Below are 13,925 nucleotides of genomic sequence, written 5' to 3'. Positions count from 1 at the left end.
TTGGTTTCTATACTGGCAACTTATGTTTCAAGTGTGAGAATGAATGTACAAACACAGTTCTTTATGCCCGCTTCAACAGCTTTTCGTGATATTATTTAGCTTCAAAGGTGCAGGATTTCTTTCAAATCAACCAACAAGTGAGAAAGTAAGTACAGCAGAGAGAAAGAAAATGATCTTTATTCATTCATTGTCCTCGTTCTTTTCCATTCCACTCCACGCTGTTATTACTGTCAACTTCTTTTCCATTCCACTACACACTGTTATTACTGTCAACTTCAGACGGATTCTTTCTTTCAGGGGCCTTGTCGTCAAAATGACCAAGCTGTATAGGTGAAGGTTGAATAAATAAATAAATTACATTTCACAGATCCCCCTCCTTCTCCCCAACCCCTCCCATCCTCAGCCCCCTCTCCACTCACCTGCCTCATTCCTCCTGTGTACCTCCCCTTGGGCAGGTAAACCAGTCGGGTATATAAATATATTCAAACCTGAGTTAGCTATCCAGGGAGCTCTGGGGTGACTCGAGACATCGAGAAAGTGAGAGAGAGAAGTGTAAACGTGTAACAGGTGGAGTTTCTCAGGATAAGGAGGAAGTATATTCTCTTTACAAACCACTGGGATTGAGAGTTCTAGGACAGCAGTGCAAGGATGGGGCTCGGAGTAAGTCTGGATTTCACTTTTGAGTATCAGGATTTGGATTTACTTATATTGTGTTCTTTCAACTTCAAAAAATCTGTAGTTTTTTTGCAGTTCATATTAAAAGTTTAGCCCTCTGTTCATGGCTGCTTCTTACTTTTTTAAATAAAGTTCCATATTTGATAAAGTTCTGAATGCACTCCTTATCTAAGCCCTCATTAGGAAAGAGGCACATTGATAGTTCCCACTTTCTCATCATTAACGTACCTTTTGATATACAGAAGGGGAAAGATGATTATAAGCTGGCGGCGACCTCAGAGGACGATGGAAATAAAAAGAATAAAAAGGAGGTGAAGAAAGCAAAGGAGAAGAAGGACATGGACGATCTGAAAAAGGAAGTTGACCTGGTGAGGAAAACTGATTATTTATGAATTTACTAATTCTATTAATCTAATTTAGTTGACATGAACAATGCACATTAATCCATATTCAATTTACACATCAAAGCAGTGGAGTTGGCTGCAAAAATAATTTTCATCCGTAGTGCCAAAGATGATTTAAATAGTGTGATATAGCTTCAAAACTGTCAGTAATATCAGCAAGAAAAGACTAAGGTAAACAGTAAGTCTATTAGTCTCTGTGGACCAGAAAAGGTACAACACACAACCTTTCAAGCTCTTTAGTTTCTGGACTTGCATTTAGGTACTAATTAGCATTTTAATTGACTTACTATTACTCTGCAGTGAGCCTTGGGAGCAGTTTCAAAACCCCAATAGCCTGCGTTTAAACTTCAGAGGAACAGTAGCATATCTTTGGAAACTGCTTTTTCAGGGCAGAAATGTGAACCAGATAATTCCATCCATCATAAAGAAACGCATGACTTATCTTTGGTTTATATTGAAATCGATGCAGCATAACCTCATCATACCAAGGATCATTTCAAATTGTTTGAGGAATGTGTTTCATAACTATGCATGTTCTGCATATACTTTCGCCATGGGGAAAAGTTGAGAGAACTCCCTAGTTCAACAAGCAACTGTTTCTTTCTTTCTCAATCTCTCTCTCCCTCTCCCTCTCTCTCTGATTTAGGATGACCACAAGTTGACCTTGGATGAACTTCATCGGAAATACGGCACAGACTTAGCCAGGGTGAGTGAGTGAATATGTGTGTGCATGTGTGCCTCCGCTTTTTTAAAACTGACAACCAGTTGTATCAGCTGCTCCTACGGATTGTTTCTGACTGTAATTTGAAGCGCATTGAGGTCATGGAGGTTACGGCACGAGGTCATATCGTAGGTAGAACTTCATCTGCCTTCTAAGTCATGATGACATCACTATCTACCACTGAATCTTTGAACATGAAACATATCTATATCTTCCTAAAGTTTACACAGAGTTTGGAGTCAAATATATATTTTCCAAATGTGTGACTCCCATTACATTCTTTTCATTTTATTTTTTGAATCCTTTATTTAACCAGAGAGGTCCCATTGAGATGTACATCTCTTTTACAAGTGAGCCCTGGCCGGAAAAGCAGCATTCATAGTAAACACAACATAAAAACACAACATTAGACATGACAGTGAGTGGAACTTAAAACGGTGCATAGAACATATGAATGAGACTTTTTCCATTTGTGTGACAGCAAGTCAGATAAATACACATTAACAATTTTTAACAAGCCATAGGGTAGGTCTAATGCAGGGGACACAATATCTGCAATATCTTCAGCTTTGTGTGGAGTACAATTAGGACAGGCCTAAACATTGTTTTGTGTGGAAAGGATAACAGTTAAACACTATTTTGGTGATGGCGCACAGATAATGATCTGTTGATATTTGATCCAGGGATTAAGCAGAATTTCCACTACAAGGGCCACATTCACACGGGAACATTGAAAGCACTATGTAGTGATGAGGGGCGGGGCGAGGTATGGGGAGGGAGGTCGTTTGACAGATTTTCTTGCTGACAAAAGGGGAGGGGAAAGTTTGGAGTTCCATAGGTAATCACTCTACTGCCTCTTACTCTGCCTCTTGCTCTTCCCTCTTCCTGCTTTCCTCCCTCCTCCTTTCTCTTCACTCTACCTTTTCCCTCTCCTTCTCTCTCATCCCTCCCCCATCCAGGGTCTATCCTCAGCTCGGGCTAAGGAGATCCTTCTTCGTGATGGCCCCAACACCCTGACCCCTCCTCCCACTACCCCTGAGTGGGTTAAGTTCTGCAGGCAGCTCTTTGGTGGGTTCTCTATGCTCCTATGGATTGGTGCTATGCTCTGCTTCCTGGCCTACGGAATCCAGGCCGCCTCCGAGGATGAGCCGGCCAATGATAATGTGAGAATTATAGAATTCTGAGATAATTTGAGACTTAACAAAAACTACAATGCCTCTGGTGCCTGAAAGGGGTTTCTCACTTAACAGTAACGTAATACTCTCATAGTCTTTCTCCCTCTTCGTTTCTGTCCCTCACAGTTGTACCTGGGGGTTGTGCTCTCTGTTGTTGTCATTGTTACTGGCTGTTTCTCCTACTACCAAGAGGCCAAGAGCTCAAAGATCATGGACTCCTTCAAGAACCTGGTCCCACAGGTTAGACTTCTGCCTTTTCAAACACCTCTGAGAAGAACTTGATTGTATTGTCATGTCTACGGATTGTAATCCTGTCACTTGCCTTGTAGCAAGCCCTTGTTGTCCGTGATGGTGAGAAGAAGAACATCAACGCTGAAGAAGTGGTGGTTGGAGATCTGGTGGAGGTGAAAGGAGGAGATAGAATCCCAGCTGATTTGCGTATTGTCTCTGCCAGCGGCTGCAAGGTGGGTACTTTACAATCCAAGATCATGGGTCACATATGTAGCCTAAGACTTCCGCATACTTCGGTTTGACTGGCATACTCCCTTAAAAGACCTTTGCTTGAAAAAGCAACAATAGTACTGTTTGTCCATTTTGAGACGCCGTAGCCAGTATACACTTTCTCAAAATAGTCAGAATGAATCTAAGATAATTCAAGAAATATGTCATAAATGCTGATGTTTTTGCTAAGGAGATCTTAGTTGCGCAATCTAGATAAGATTTTTGGTGCAGTATTTCTCAAGTGAAAAAATGTGAATGAAAACAAATCGTCTATCATTGAATGACAACAGACACTTCATTGATCACTACTGTTGACCAATGACCGACGAAGGGGCATAGACTTTGGCTCCTGAACTTCGGCTGGCCTTGAGGATTTTTTTGTGTGTGCACCAACAGCCCCAAAAAAACTTCCCGGAGACCAAAACGAATAAAAACAGCACAAAATGTCGTCATATTATATGACAAACTGTTCTGAACTGTTTCGGATGGGAAGCATGCGGACACCTTTAGTGTCATTCAAAGTTGTATTAACGCAATTCTCTTTTCCCACTCAGGTGGACAACTCCTCCCTCACTGGTGAATCTGAGCCCCAGACACGTACTCCGGATTTCTCCAATGACAACCCCCTGGAGACAAGGAACATTGCCTTCTTCTCTACCAACTGTGTTGAAGGTAAATAACTTCTGTAACTAGCCGTAGTGATTTAATAGTTCAAATAACTTGAAATGTATCACTTAGCCATTTTGTGATTCTAAACCATATTCTCCATGTTTTGTCAGGAACTGCCAGAGGTATCGTCATCAACACTGGTGACCACACTGTCATGGGTCGTATTGCCACCTTGGCCACGAGTCTTGAGGGTGGGAAGACGCCTATAGCCAAAGAGATTGAGCACTTTATCCACATCATCACCGGTGTGGCCGTCTTCCTGGGCGTGTCTTTCTTCGTCCTCTCCCTCATTCTGGGATATGGTTGGCTAGAAGCTGTCATCTTCCTCATTGGAATCATCGTTGCTAATGTGCCAGAGGGTCTCCTGGCTACTGTAACTGTGAGTACCGATGAAAAGTCATGTTTAACGAAAACTTCAGTCCTAACAACAAAACTTGTTGATTACTTAACTGTCTAATATGGCTTTCTATCGTAGGTGTGTCTAACTCTGACTGCCAAGCGTATGGCCAAGAAGAACTGCCTGGTGAAGAATCTTGAAGCTGTTGAGACCCTTGGCTCCACCTCCACCATTTGCTCAGACAAGACCGGAACGCTGACTCAGAACAGAATGACCGTGGCTCACATGTGGTTCGACAACCAGATCCATGAGGCTGACACCACAGAGAATCAGAGTGGTACCTGCTTCGACAAAAGCTCTGCCACCTGGGCTTCCCTGGCTAGAGTCGCTGGCCTGTGCAACCGCGCCGTCTTCCTGGCAGAACAGAACAACGTACCTATCCTCAAGAGAGATGTGGCTGGTGATGCTTCAGAGTCTGCCCTGCTGAAGTGTATCGAGCTGTGCTGCGGGTCTGTCAAAGACATGAGAGAAAAGTACAGCAAGATCGCTGAGATTCCCTTCAACTCCACCAACAAATATCAGGTAACCACATGCACTCTTTGTGGTATCTGTGGGTTAACAACGGGTTAAACTGAGTTGTAGAAGGTGGTGTGATAGACTCAAAATCAGGATGGATGGATGGCTTTTCTCAATCAGCTTGGAAATGCCACTTTGTATCGACATCCAATAAGTTGCCAGAACTTTAGTTTACCAGGCACTGTAGGCTACTTACTGGTCATTGCCTGCTAATTTAAATTTAAACTCTCTTCATGGTGTCATCTGATCAAAAACCAATTCATTTCGCACCTAGCTCTCCATTCATAAGAACATCATGGCCGGAGAGTCCAAGCACCTGCTGGTGATGAAGGGAGCCCCTGAGAGGATTCTGGACCGCTGCTCCACGATTTTGATCCAGGGCAAAGAACAGTCTCTGGATGACGAGTTGAAGGAAGCCTTCCAGAACGCCTACGAAGAGCTGGGAGGGCTGGGAGAGAGAGTGCTGGGTAAGAGGGCACACACCAATATGGGAAAATATGCATTCAAAGGTTTTGGACTGAATGAACAGTCTATAACAGTGGTATTCCAACTTTTTCAGCGGGGACCCCATTTTTCAACCAGAATGTCTTGCGACCCCGCCCCAAATCTAATGACATAACCTTAAAGAGGCAATCTGGAGTTGCTAAAAAAAATGTACCTCCATTTTTTGAATAATTGATAAGTACCTATTGATTCTTGAAGAATATAACTGAATAAATGCCTAATTCAACTGTCGTAAACCATCATAACCCAAAATATAAGATTTTTTTTACTACAATGTTTGTAAACAAAGTAAATGTAAACCAACACTAAATAGCCTCAAAACATGGTTAAACTATCATTTTCATTTGATATGATGGATGGTCAATCCTTGCATCCATAGCTCTGTCCATGAGGGGTATCATTTGTCCAGCCCCATCCCTCAGCTTTTTACCAAACCAGTTGTGGGGAGCCCGCTTTGTTATTGTTTCAACTGCTGATTGCCGCTTTCAATTTTAACATCAACAAATAACCTTTAATTCATTACATTTTCAAAATTAAAAGAAACCGATAACATAATTATCTTTCTCAAAACCGTTTGTATATTGTCCCATCATAATCTGTACTCTTAATTCATTTCATTGTGACCGCAATCCAGTCCGACCCTGACTGGTCTAGAACATGAAAAATTTGTTGTGGCGTGTCTCTGACTCTGTGGCTTTTTCAGGTTTCTGCCATTTCCAGCTACCTGATGACCAGTTTGCCGAAGGCTTTAACTTTGACTGCGAAGAGGTAAACTTCCCAACTGAGAATCTGTGCTTCGTTGGCCTAATGTCCATGATTGACCCTCCCCGTGCTGCTGTGCCTGACGCTGTGGGAAAGTGCAGGAGTGCTGGAATCAAGGTATGGCAATATCATACTAAACACAAGACTCTTCAGTCAACCCACATAGCAGCCACTGTGACCAGACCACTCCTATTCCCTTCCTTCCCTTAGGTTATCATGGTCACTGGTGATCATCCCATCACTGCTAAGGCCATTGCCAAGGGTGTGGGAATTATATCTGAAGGAAATGAGACTGTTGAGGACATCGCTGCTCGCCTGAAAATCCCAGTTTCTGAGGTCAATCCAAGGTATGTTGCAATTTGTTTGGGATCATTTCAGTTATGTCATCATACTGTCTACACTTAAAGAGGAGTGACAGAAACATTGATATAGCCTTTTTGGGGCATCATCAGAACAGACCAATACAAGCCCTTATATTTAGCTTATATTTGTACCCTCCAGAGATGCCAAGGCCTGTGTTGTCCACGGTGGAGAGCTGAAGGACCTGTCAGCCGAACAGTTGGATGACATTTTGTCCCATCACACTGAGATTGTGTTTGCCAGAACTTCTCCTCAGCAGAAGCTGATCATTGTGGAGGGTTGCCAGCGTCAGGTACTAGTTTATTGAATTAATTCATGAGTCAGTCAGGATAATTGCATCTCACTTTTGGAGTTTCTAACATCTGTAAACACCTCTCTTACTTATCCACAGGGTGCTATTGTAGCTGTGACAGGTGATGGTGTGAACGATTCTCCTGCTCTGAAGAAGGCTGACATCGGTGTTGCTATGGGTATCTCTGGATCTGATGTCTCCAAGCAGGCTGCAGACATGATCCTCCTGGATGACAACTTTGCCTCCATCGTGACTGGTGTTGAAGAGGGTAAGAGAAGCTCTGGCAATGACCATCAATCTGCTGGGTTTTTCCATCCTTCTCTCATCACCCTGACTATTCCTTCCCCCCATCCTCTATTTCCCTCAGGCCGTCTGATCTTTGACAACTTGAAGAAGTCCATCGCCTACACCCTGACCAGTAATATTCCAGAAATCTCACCCTTCCTCCTCTTCATCATCGCCAACATTCCACTGCCCCTAGGAACTGTCACCATCCTCTGTATCGACCTGGGAACTGATATGGTGGGTCTTTCAGATGTGGATACTCCTCCTTTGTGAACAATCTGATCATGTGTTCTGGTGCGTTATGAAGAACAATGTATATGATCATTTTAGAGGTTGTTTGGAAGGTCTTTGAACTAACATCATAGTTACCAACAAAACATTTCTAATTTGGATGATCTTTCCCATCATTACCTTCAAGGTCCCAGCTATCTCCCTGGCCTATGAAGAAGCTGAGAATGACATCATGAAGCGACAGCCCAGAAACCCCAAAACTGACAAACTGGTGAACGAGAGGCTCATTAGCATAGCCTACGGTCAAATTGGTAAGGATTAATTTGGCCCTTCTTCTGTTTTGTCTGCCTTTACCGGGTCTTGTTGCGTTGTATGTTGGCCAGTCAGTTTCATAGCACATTAACAATCTGATCAATGTCACTTCACTGACAAAAATACTCTCCTCATTTTTACTCTTCACAGGTATGATGCAGGCCACAGCCGGTTTCTTCACATACTTTGTGATCCTGGCTGAGAACGGGTTCTTGCCCATGGATTTGCTGGGTATGCGTGTGGACTGGGACAACAAGATAATGAACGACATGGAGGACAGCTACGGCCAGCAGTGGGTAAGTACACAAACACCGCTCTGCTTTTTGCTGTACTAACGGATTAGCATTGGCCTTGTTTTGATCTGAAGTTCTCAATATGAGCTTTTTCAATCTCTCTCACAATTTTTTTTGTTTAGTTTATTCCAGAATACATGGCAGCTAAAAGCTGAATTGTGTATATATCTGGAAAGTCAAGATAACTTCTTATGGGCAGGTGGGACGGTAGCGTCCCACCTGGCCAACATCCGGTGAAATTGCAGAGCGCCAAATTCAAAATACAGAAATAGTCAAATTAAACATTCATAAAAATACAAGTGTTATACATCGGCTTAAAGATTAACTTCTTGTTAATCCAGCCGCTGTGTCAGATTTCAGAAAGGCTTTACGGCAAAAGCATACCATGCGATTATCAGAGGACAGCGACCCGCTTACAAAAGCAAAAAACATTTTACAACCAAGTAAAGGAATTACAAAAGTCAGAAATAGCGATAAAATCAATCACTTACCTTTGATGATCTTTATATTTGCAGTCACAAGAGTCCCTGTTACACAATAAATGTTCGATAAAGTCCCTCTTTATGTCCCAAAAACTCAGTTTTGTTGGCGCGTTTTGTTCAGTAATCCACTGGCTCAAAGGCGGTCATGACATGCAGATGAATACATCCTAATAGTACTGGTAAAGTTCGGCGAAACATGTCAAACAATGTTTATAATTAATCCTCAAGTTGTCTATTGTCTAAATAATCGATAATATTTCAACCAGACAATAGTGTCTTCAATAGAAAGGAAAAACAACAAACGGCGTGCAATCGGTCACGCGCGCAAACTAGCTCTGGTTCATTCTAGAGTCCACATAGAAAATGGTCTCATTCTTCCTCATTTTTCAGAATACAAGCCTGAAACAATATCTAAATACTGTTGACATCTAGTGGAAGACATAGGAACTGCAATCTGGGTCCTAACCATTTAGATACTGTATAGGCATTCAATAGAAAAGTACCCACATCAAAAATATCCCACTTCCTGGATGGATTATGGATTTTCCTCAGGTTTTCGCCTGTCATATCAGTTCTGTTATACTCACAGACATTATTTTAACAGTTTTGGAAACTTTAGAGTGTTTTCTATCCAATACTACCATGCGTATGCATATCCTAGCTTCTGGGCCTGAGTAACAGGAAGTTTACATTGGGCGCCTCATTCATCCAAATTCAAAATGCTGCCCCCTACCCAAGAGAGGATAACAAAATAAATCAATAAATGTGATACAGTATCAAGAAAGTTGAGAGGTCATGGATGCGATCACGGATCAGGGATGATGCACAGCTTGCATTTCGGATAGTCAGCAGAGGAAATATCGATTGTCTTGAGAAAGACGGAGCATCTCAGTCACAGCCAGGGATTCAGACAGACAGGTCCGTAGCCTGCAGTGCACCTCACCGGCCCCAACAGTCCTCTCCGTTATTTTGGGCTTCGTAGATAGCTTGCCACTAATCCTCCAGAACTACCATTTGTGAATGCCACTGCTGCCGCCGGCACACAGGTTCACCACACATTTGGTAACAGAGTAGTCAGTAATCTTCACAACTGTAATGTACCAATGTAATAAACATATGTCCTCTCACTCTTCTTTTTTTCCATATGTCTCTCTACACACTCTCTTTCTATGGTCCATGATCCATCCTTCAGACATATGAGCGCAGAAAGATTGTGGAGTTCACCTGCCACACAGCATTCTTCGCCAGTATTGTAGTTGTACAGTGGGCCGATTTGATCATCTGTAAAACCAGGAGGAACTCCATCCTTCAGCAGGGAATGAAGTGAGTACACACATCGATCTTTATGGTCTTGGTCTAGGTTTGGGTCCTAAGAGTTTTTTTCTGAAGCTTGATCTTCACTGCTCTGGTCTTGACTTACACATCACCAGAATCAGAATCACCTTTATTCACCAAGTACATTTACACATACTCACAATTGTACTTAGTGATATGGTGCTGCTAGCAATAGACAACATTAAAGGCCAGAATACAGACAGAGCAATTTACACAAAGTTTAAATACATTATATACAAATTTATAAAATGTGCATAGAACTGAAGAGTAAGAGGGAAGAGAGGATATACACATTTACAGTATAAATATATTGTAGAGAATTCAGGGGTAGCCCCCACCGGGACTTGACCCCCAGTCCAGCAATTGTCAAGCCAACACCTTAATCATTACATCAAACCTCTCGATGAGGTTGCTAGGTGTTGGGTTAAGGTTGATACATTACCCCCTTCCTTTGGGAGAGTGTGTCCCCACGTTTCTCTATACCATGTCCCTGACATGTACACACCTCTCCGGTGACCTCATGGCCACCATCCCATTTCTGACACCAATGTAGCAAATTCAGGGGGTAGCCCCAACCGGAACTCAAAACCAGGTCCAGTGACTGTCAAGCCAACACCTATACCATTACACCAAGAGGCCGGAACCTCTAGACAAGGTCGCTAAGTGTTGGATACTTGATGCAGTGTGCATCACAGATTGCATAGTGCCTTGGGGTGGCAGCGTAGCCTAGTGGTTAGAGCGTTGGACTAGTAACCGACAGGTTGCAAGCTCAAATCCCCAAGCTGACAAGGTACAAATCTGTAGTTCTGCCCCTGAACAAGGCAGTTAACCCACTGTTCCTAGGCCGTCATTGAAAAATAAGAATTTGTTCTTAACTGACTTGCCTAGTTAAATAAAGGTTGAAATAAGTTGGTGAGGGCCACAGCACAGGGAAAGAAACTGTTCAGGTGGTGGGTGATTTTGGTCATGATAAAGCTGAACTGTTTGCCAGAGGGGAGTTAATGTGCATATAGCCCTGCAACTGACTTCTAAATCAATATCCACCCTGTTGGTATCAAATCCATGATTTTTTTCTTCTTTTTTTCCTCCCATCTCAGGAACCGTATTCTCATCTTCGGACTGTTTGAGGAAACTGCCCTGGCTGTCTTCCTATCCTACTGTCCTGGAATGGATGTCGCCCTCAGAATGTACCCACTCAAGTGAGTAGACCCTTCTGATTCTCTTCTGTATATCAGCTTGGAACAAAGCTCACCCGTTTTAAAAGATGAGTGGTAAAATGGATGGATATTACAATGGGTGGAGGAGACTACTGTGGCCTCAGGATCAGTTGGGGTTCACTAGTCAGCTGAAGTGTAATGGGGTTTACTGCCCAACCAAGAGAGAATATTACATTTGACATTTAGGGGCCCTGTAAGCGCATTTCCTCGCTGTTTTACGCTCAACTTAATCTCTTTATTCTTTTCTTCTCTCTTTTCTTCTCTCTTTCCTTCTCTCTTTCCTCAGGCCTTGCTGGTGGTTCTGTGCCTTACCCTACTCTCTGCTCATCTTCCTCTATGATGAGGGTAGGAGATACATCCTGCGACGAAACCCAGGAGGTAAGTGCTCAGGGACTATGGACGAAAACAAGCTATTAAGATAACGTCGACAATTTTACATCAAAGTGAATTATTGTGTTATAACATGACAATGGCATGCAGGATTGGGAAGGATGAATTATTTAATTTGTCTCATGTAGATTTTCTGTGATGAGATGAAATCTAACTAATTGTGTTCATCTCTCTGAATTTTCTCTCCTTTAAGGTTGGGTGGAACAGGAGACCTACTACTGACAAAAAGAGTCTATCCCCAGGATCACTCAATGTCACTCCGCTGCTACATCTCAACCAACAACATTACACTACATTTCAATCTGCTACATTACCATTACATCCAATGAACACTGCGATGGTGCACTCAGCTGCATTGAGGAGTTCTTGATTGTGATAATGCAAATTGAAATAAACATCACTTCAATGCTAATTCTTAAGTCTATTCATTTTTTGTTGTCTGAATTTTTTTGATTTATTGGTTTGGATTTAGTGTAAGACATGTAGGCTTAACTTGTGTTGCATCTATGGGAGAAATAACCTAGTATAGTTGCGTCTTATTTGTTTAAAGTAAATGTTCAGTGTTTGCATAGTTCTATGAAATATGACTTATAATGAATTACAATATGAGTGAAATAGTTTTTACTTCCAAAAAATTGTATTGAAGTATGTTAAAAAGCAGCTTTTCTGTGTTTGAATGGTGTGGGCGTACTCCAACAACAGAATGGCGTGGTCGTATATCGGTCATTTTAAATATTCAACAGCTGATTGGCCAGCTCTGCCAATATGTCAACATGATGTCATGGTATATGAGAAAATAGCAAGCATTTTTTAAACAGTCTGTTTGAGGTGGGGCTTTTTTTCTCTAATTTATGCTTTGGCCAGAAATATGAGTGAGTATACAATGAGTCAACAAAATTATTTGGGTGTGAGTTAATAGAATATTAACTTTTAAAAGTGAGATTTGAACTTTATAGTTACTTTTAAGGTCAGATGTTTTTATCTCAATATCAAATAATTTCTGGTTAACAATTAAGTACCTTACTATGATTGTTTTCAATTAAAATGGTGAAAAACAAACAAAAATAGCTTTTTTTTTTTTTTTAAATAGCACAGCCGAGAGCTGCCCAGTGACACGAGCCCACCAGACGAGCTAAACTACTTCTATGCTCGCTTCAAGGCAAATAACACTGAAACATGCATGAGAGCACCAGCTGTTCCGGAAGACTGTGTGATCACGCTCTCCGCAGCCGATGTGAGTAAGACATTTAACTTCTCTGGGATATGTGGGACGCTATTCTATGTGAGAATGCTATTCATTGACTACAGCTCAGCATTCAACACCACAGTGCCCTCAAAGCTCATCAATAAGCTAAGGACCCTGGAACTTAACACCTCCCTCTGCAACTGGATCCTGGACTTCCTGACGGGCCACCCCCAAGTGGTAAGGGTAGGTAACAACACATCCACCACACTGATCCTCAACATAGGGGCCCCTCAGGGGTGCGTGCTCAGTCCCCTCCTGTACTCCCTGTTCACTCGTGACTCCACGGCCATGACTCCAACACGATTATTACATTTGCCGATGACACAACAGTGATCACCGACAACGACGAGACAGCCTATAGGGAGGAGGTCACAGACCTGGCCGTGTGGTGCCAGGACAACAACCTCTCCCTCAATGTGATCAAGACAAAGGAGATGATTGTGGACTACAGGAAAAAGAGGACCGAGCATGCCCCCATTCTCAGCAACGGGGCTGCAGTGGAGCAGGTTGACAGCTTCAAGTTTCTTGGTGTCCACATCACCAACAAACTAACATTGTCCAAGCACACCAAAACAGTCGTGAAGAGGGCACGACAAAACCTATTCCCCCTCAGGAGTCTGAAAAGATTTGACATGGGTCCTCAGATCCTCAAAAGGTTCTACAGCTGCACCACCGAGAGCATCCTGACTGGTTGCATCACCGACCTGGTATGGCAACTGTTCGGCCTCCGACCGCAAGGCACTACAGAGGGTAGTGCAAACAGCCCAGTACATCACTGGGGCCAAGCTTACTGCCATCCAGGACCTCTATACCAGGCGGTGTCAGAGGAAGGCCCTAAAAATTGTCAAAGACTCCAGCCACCCTAGTCATAGACTGTTTTCTCTGCTACCGCACGGCAAGCGGTACCGGAGCACCAAGTCTAGGTCCAAGAGGCTTCTAAACAGCTTCTACCCCCAAGCCATAAGAATCCTAAACATCTAGACAAACGCTACCCAGACTATTTGCAGTGCTCCCACTCTCCCCCTCTTTACACCACTGCTACTCTCTGTTATCATCTATGCATAGTCACTTTAAAAACTCATGCTACATGTACATACTACCTCAACTAACCGGTGCCCCCGCACATTGACTTTGTATCGGTACCACCCTGTATATAGA

General features: G+C 42.8%; 1 protein-coding gene across 1 annotated transcript; it reads left to right on the top strand.

Moving 5' to 3' along the window:
• The first annotated feature begins 371 nt into the window (after positions 1–371).
• LOC100136390 (sodium/potassium-transporting ATPase subunit alpha-1) lies at positions 372–11,933 on the top strand. The gene is made up of 21 exons (XM_014150738.2): positions 372–660; positions 918–1,043; positions 1,726–1,785; positions 2,760–2,963; positions 3,102–3,215; positions 3,305–3,439; positions 4,031–4,148; positions 4,256–4,524; positions 4,621–5,064; positions 5,333–5,525; positions 6,266–6,441; positions 6,535–6,671; positions 6,826–6,976; positions 7,076–7,244; positions 7,344–7,498; positions 7,680–7,803; positions 7,955–8,100; positions 9,772–9,902; positions 11,012–11,113; positions 11,418–11,509; positions 11,715–11,933. Exons 1-21 carry the CDS (start codon positions 649–651, stop codon positions 11,741–11,743), a joined length of 3,087 nt encoding a protein of 1,028 aa, XP_014006213.1. The 5' UTR covers positions 372–648; the 3' UTR covers positions 11,744–11,933.
• The last annotated feature ends 1,992 nt before the right edge of the window (positions 11,934–13,925 follow it).

This window comes from Salmo salar, chromosome ssa16 (genome assembly GCF_905237065.1).
Source record: "Salmo salar chromosome ssa16, Ssal_v3.1, whole genome shotgun sequence".
Classification (NCBI taxonomy): Eukaryota; Metazoa; Chordata; class Actinopteri; order Salmoniformes; family Salmonidae; genus Salmo; species Salmo salar.
The sequence above is the reverse complement of the archived record's forward strand: the minus strand, read 5'-3'. Positions and strand labels throughout refer to the sequence as shown.

Bases quoted from the DNA above. Each gene is read 5' to 3' on its own strand.
- LOC100136390 (XM_014150738.2), top strand. The intron at 4,149-4,255 runs GTAAATAACTTC...ATGTTTTGTCAG, and splicing joins CTCTACCAACTGTGTTGAAG to GAACTGCCAGAGGTATCGTC. The intron at 6,672-6,825 runs GTATGTTGCAAT...TGTACCCTCCAG, and splicing joins GTTTCTGAGGTCAATCCAAG to AGATGCCAAGGCCTGTGTTG.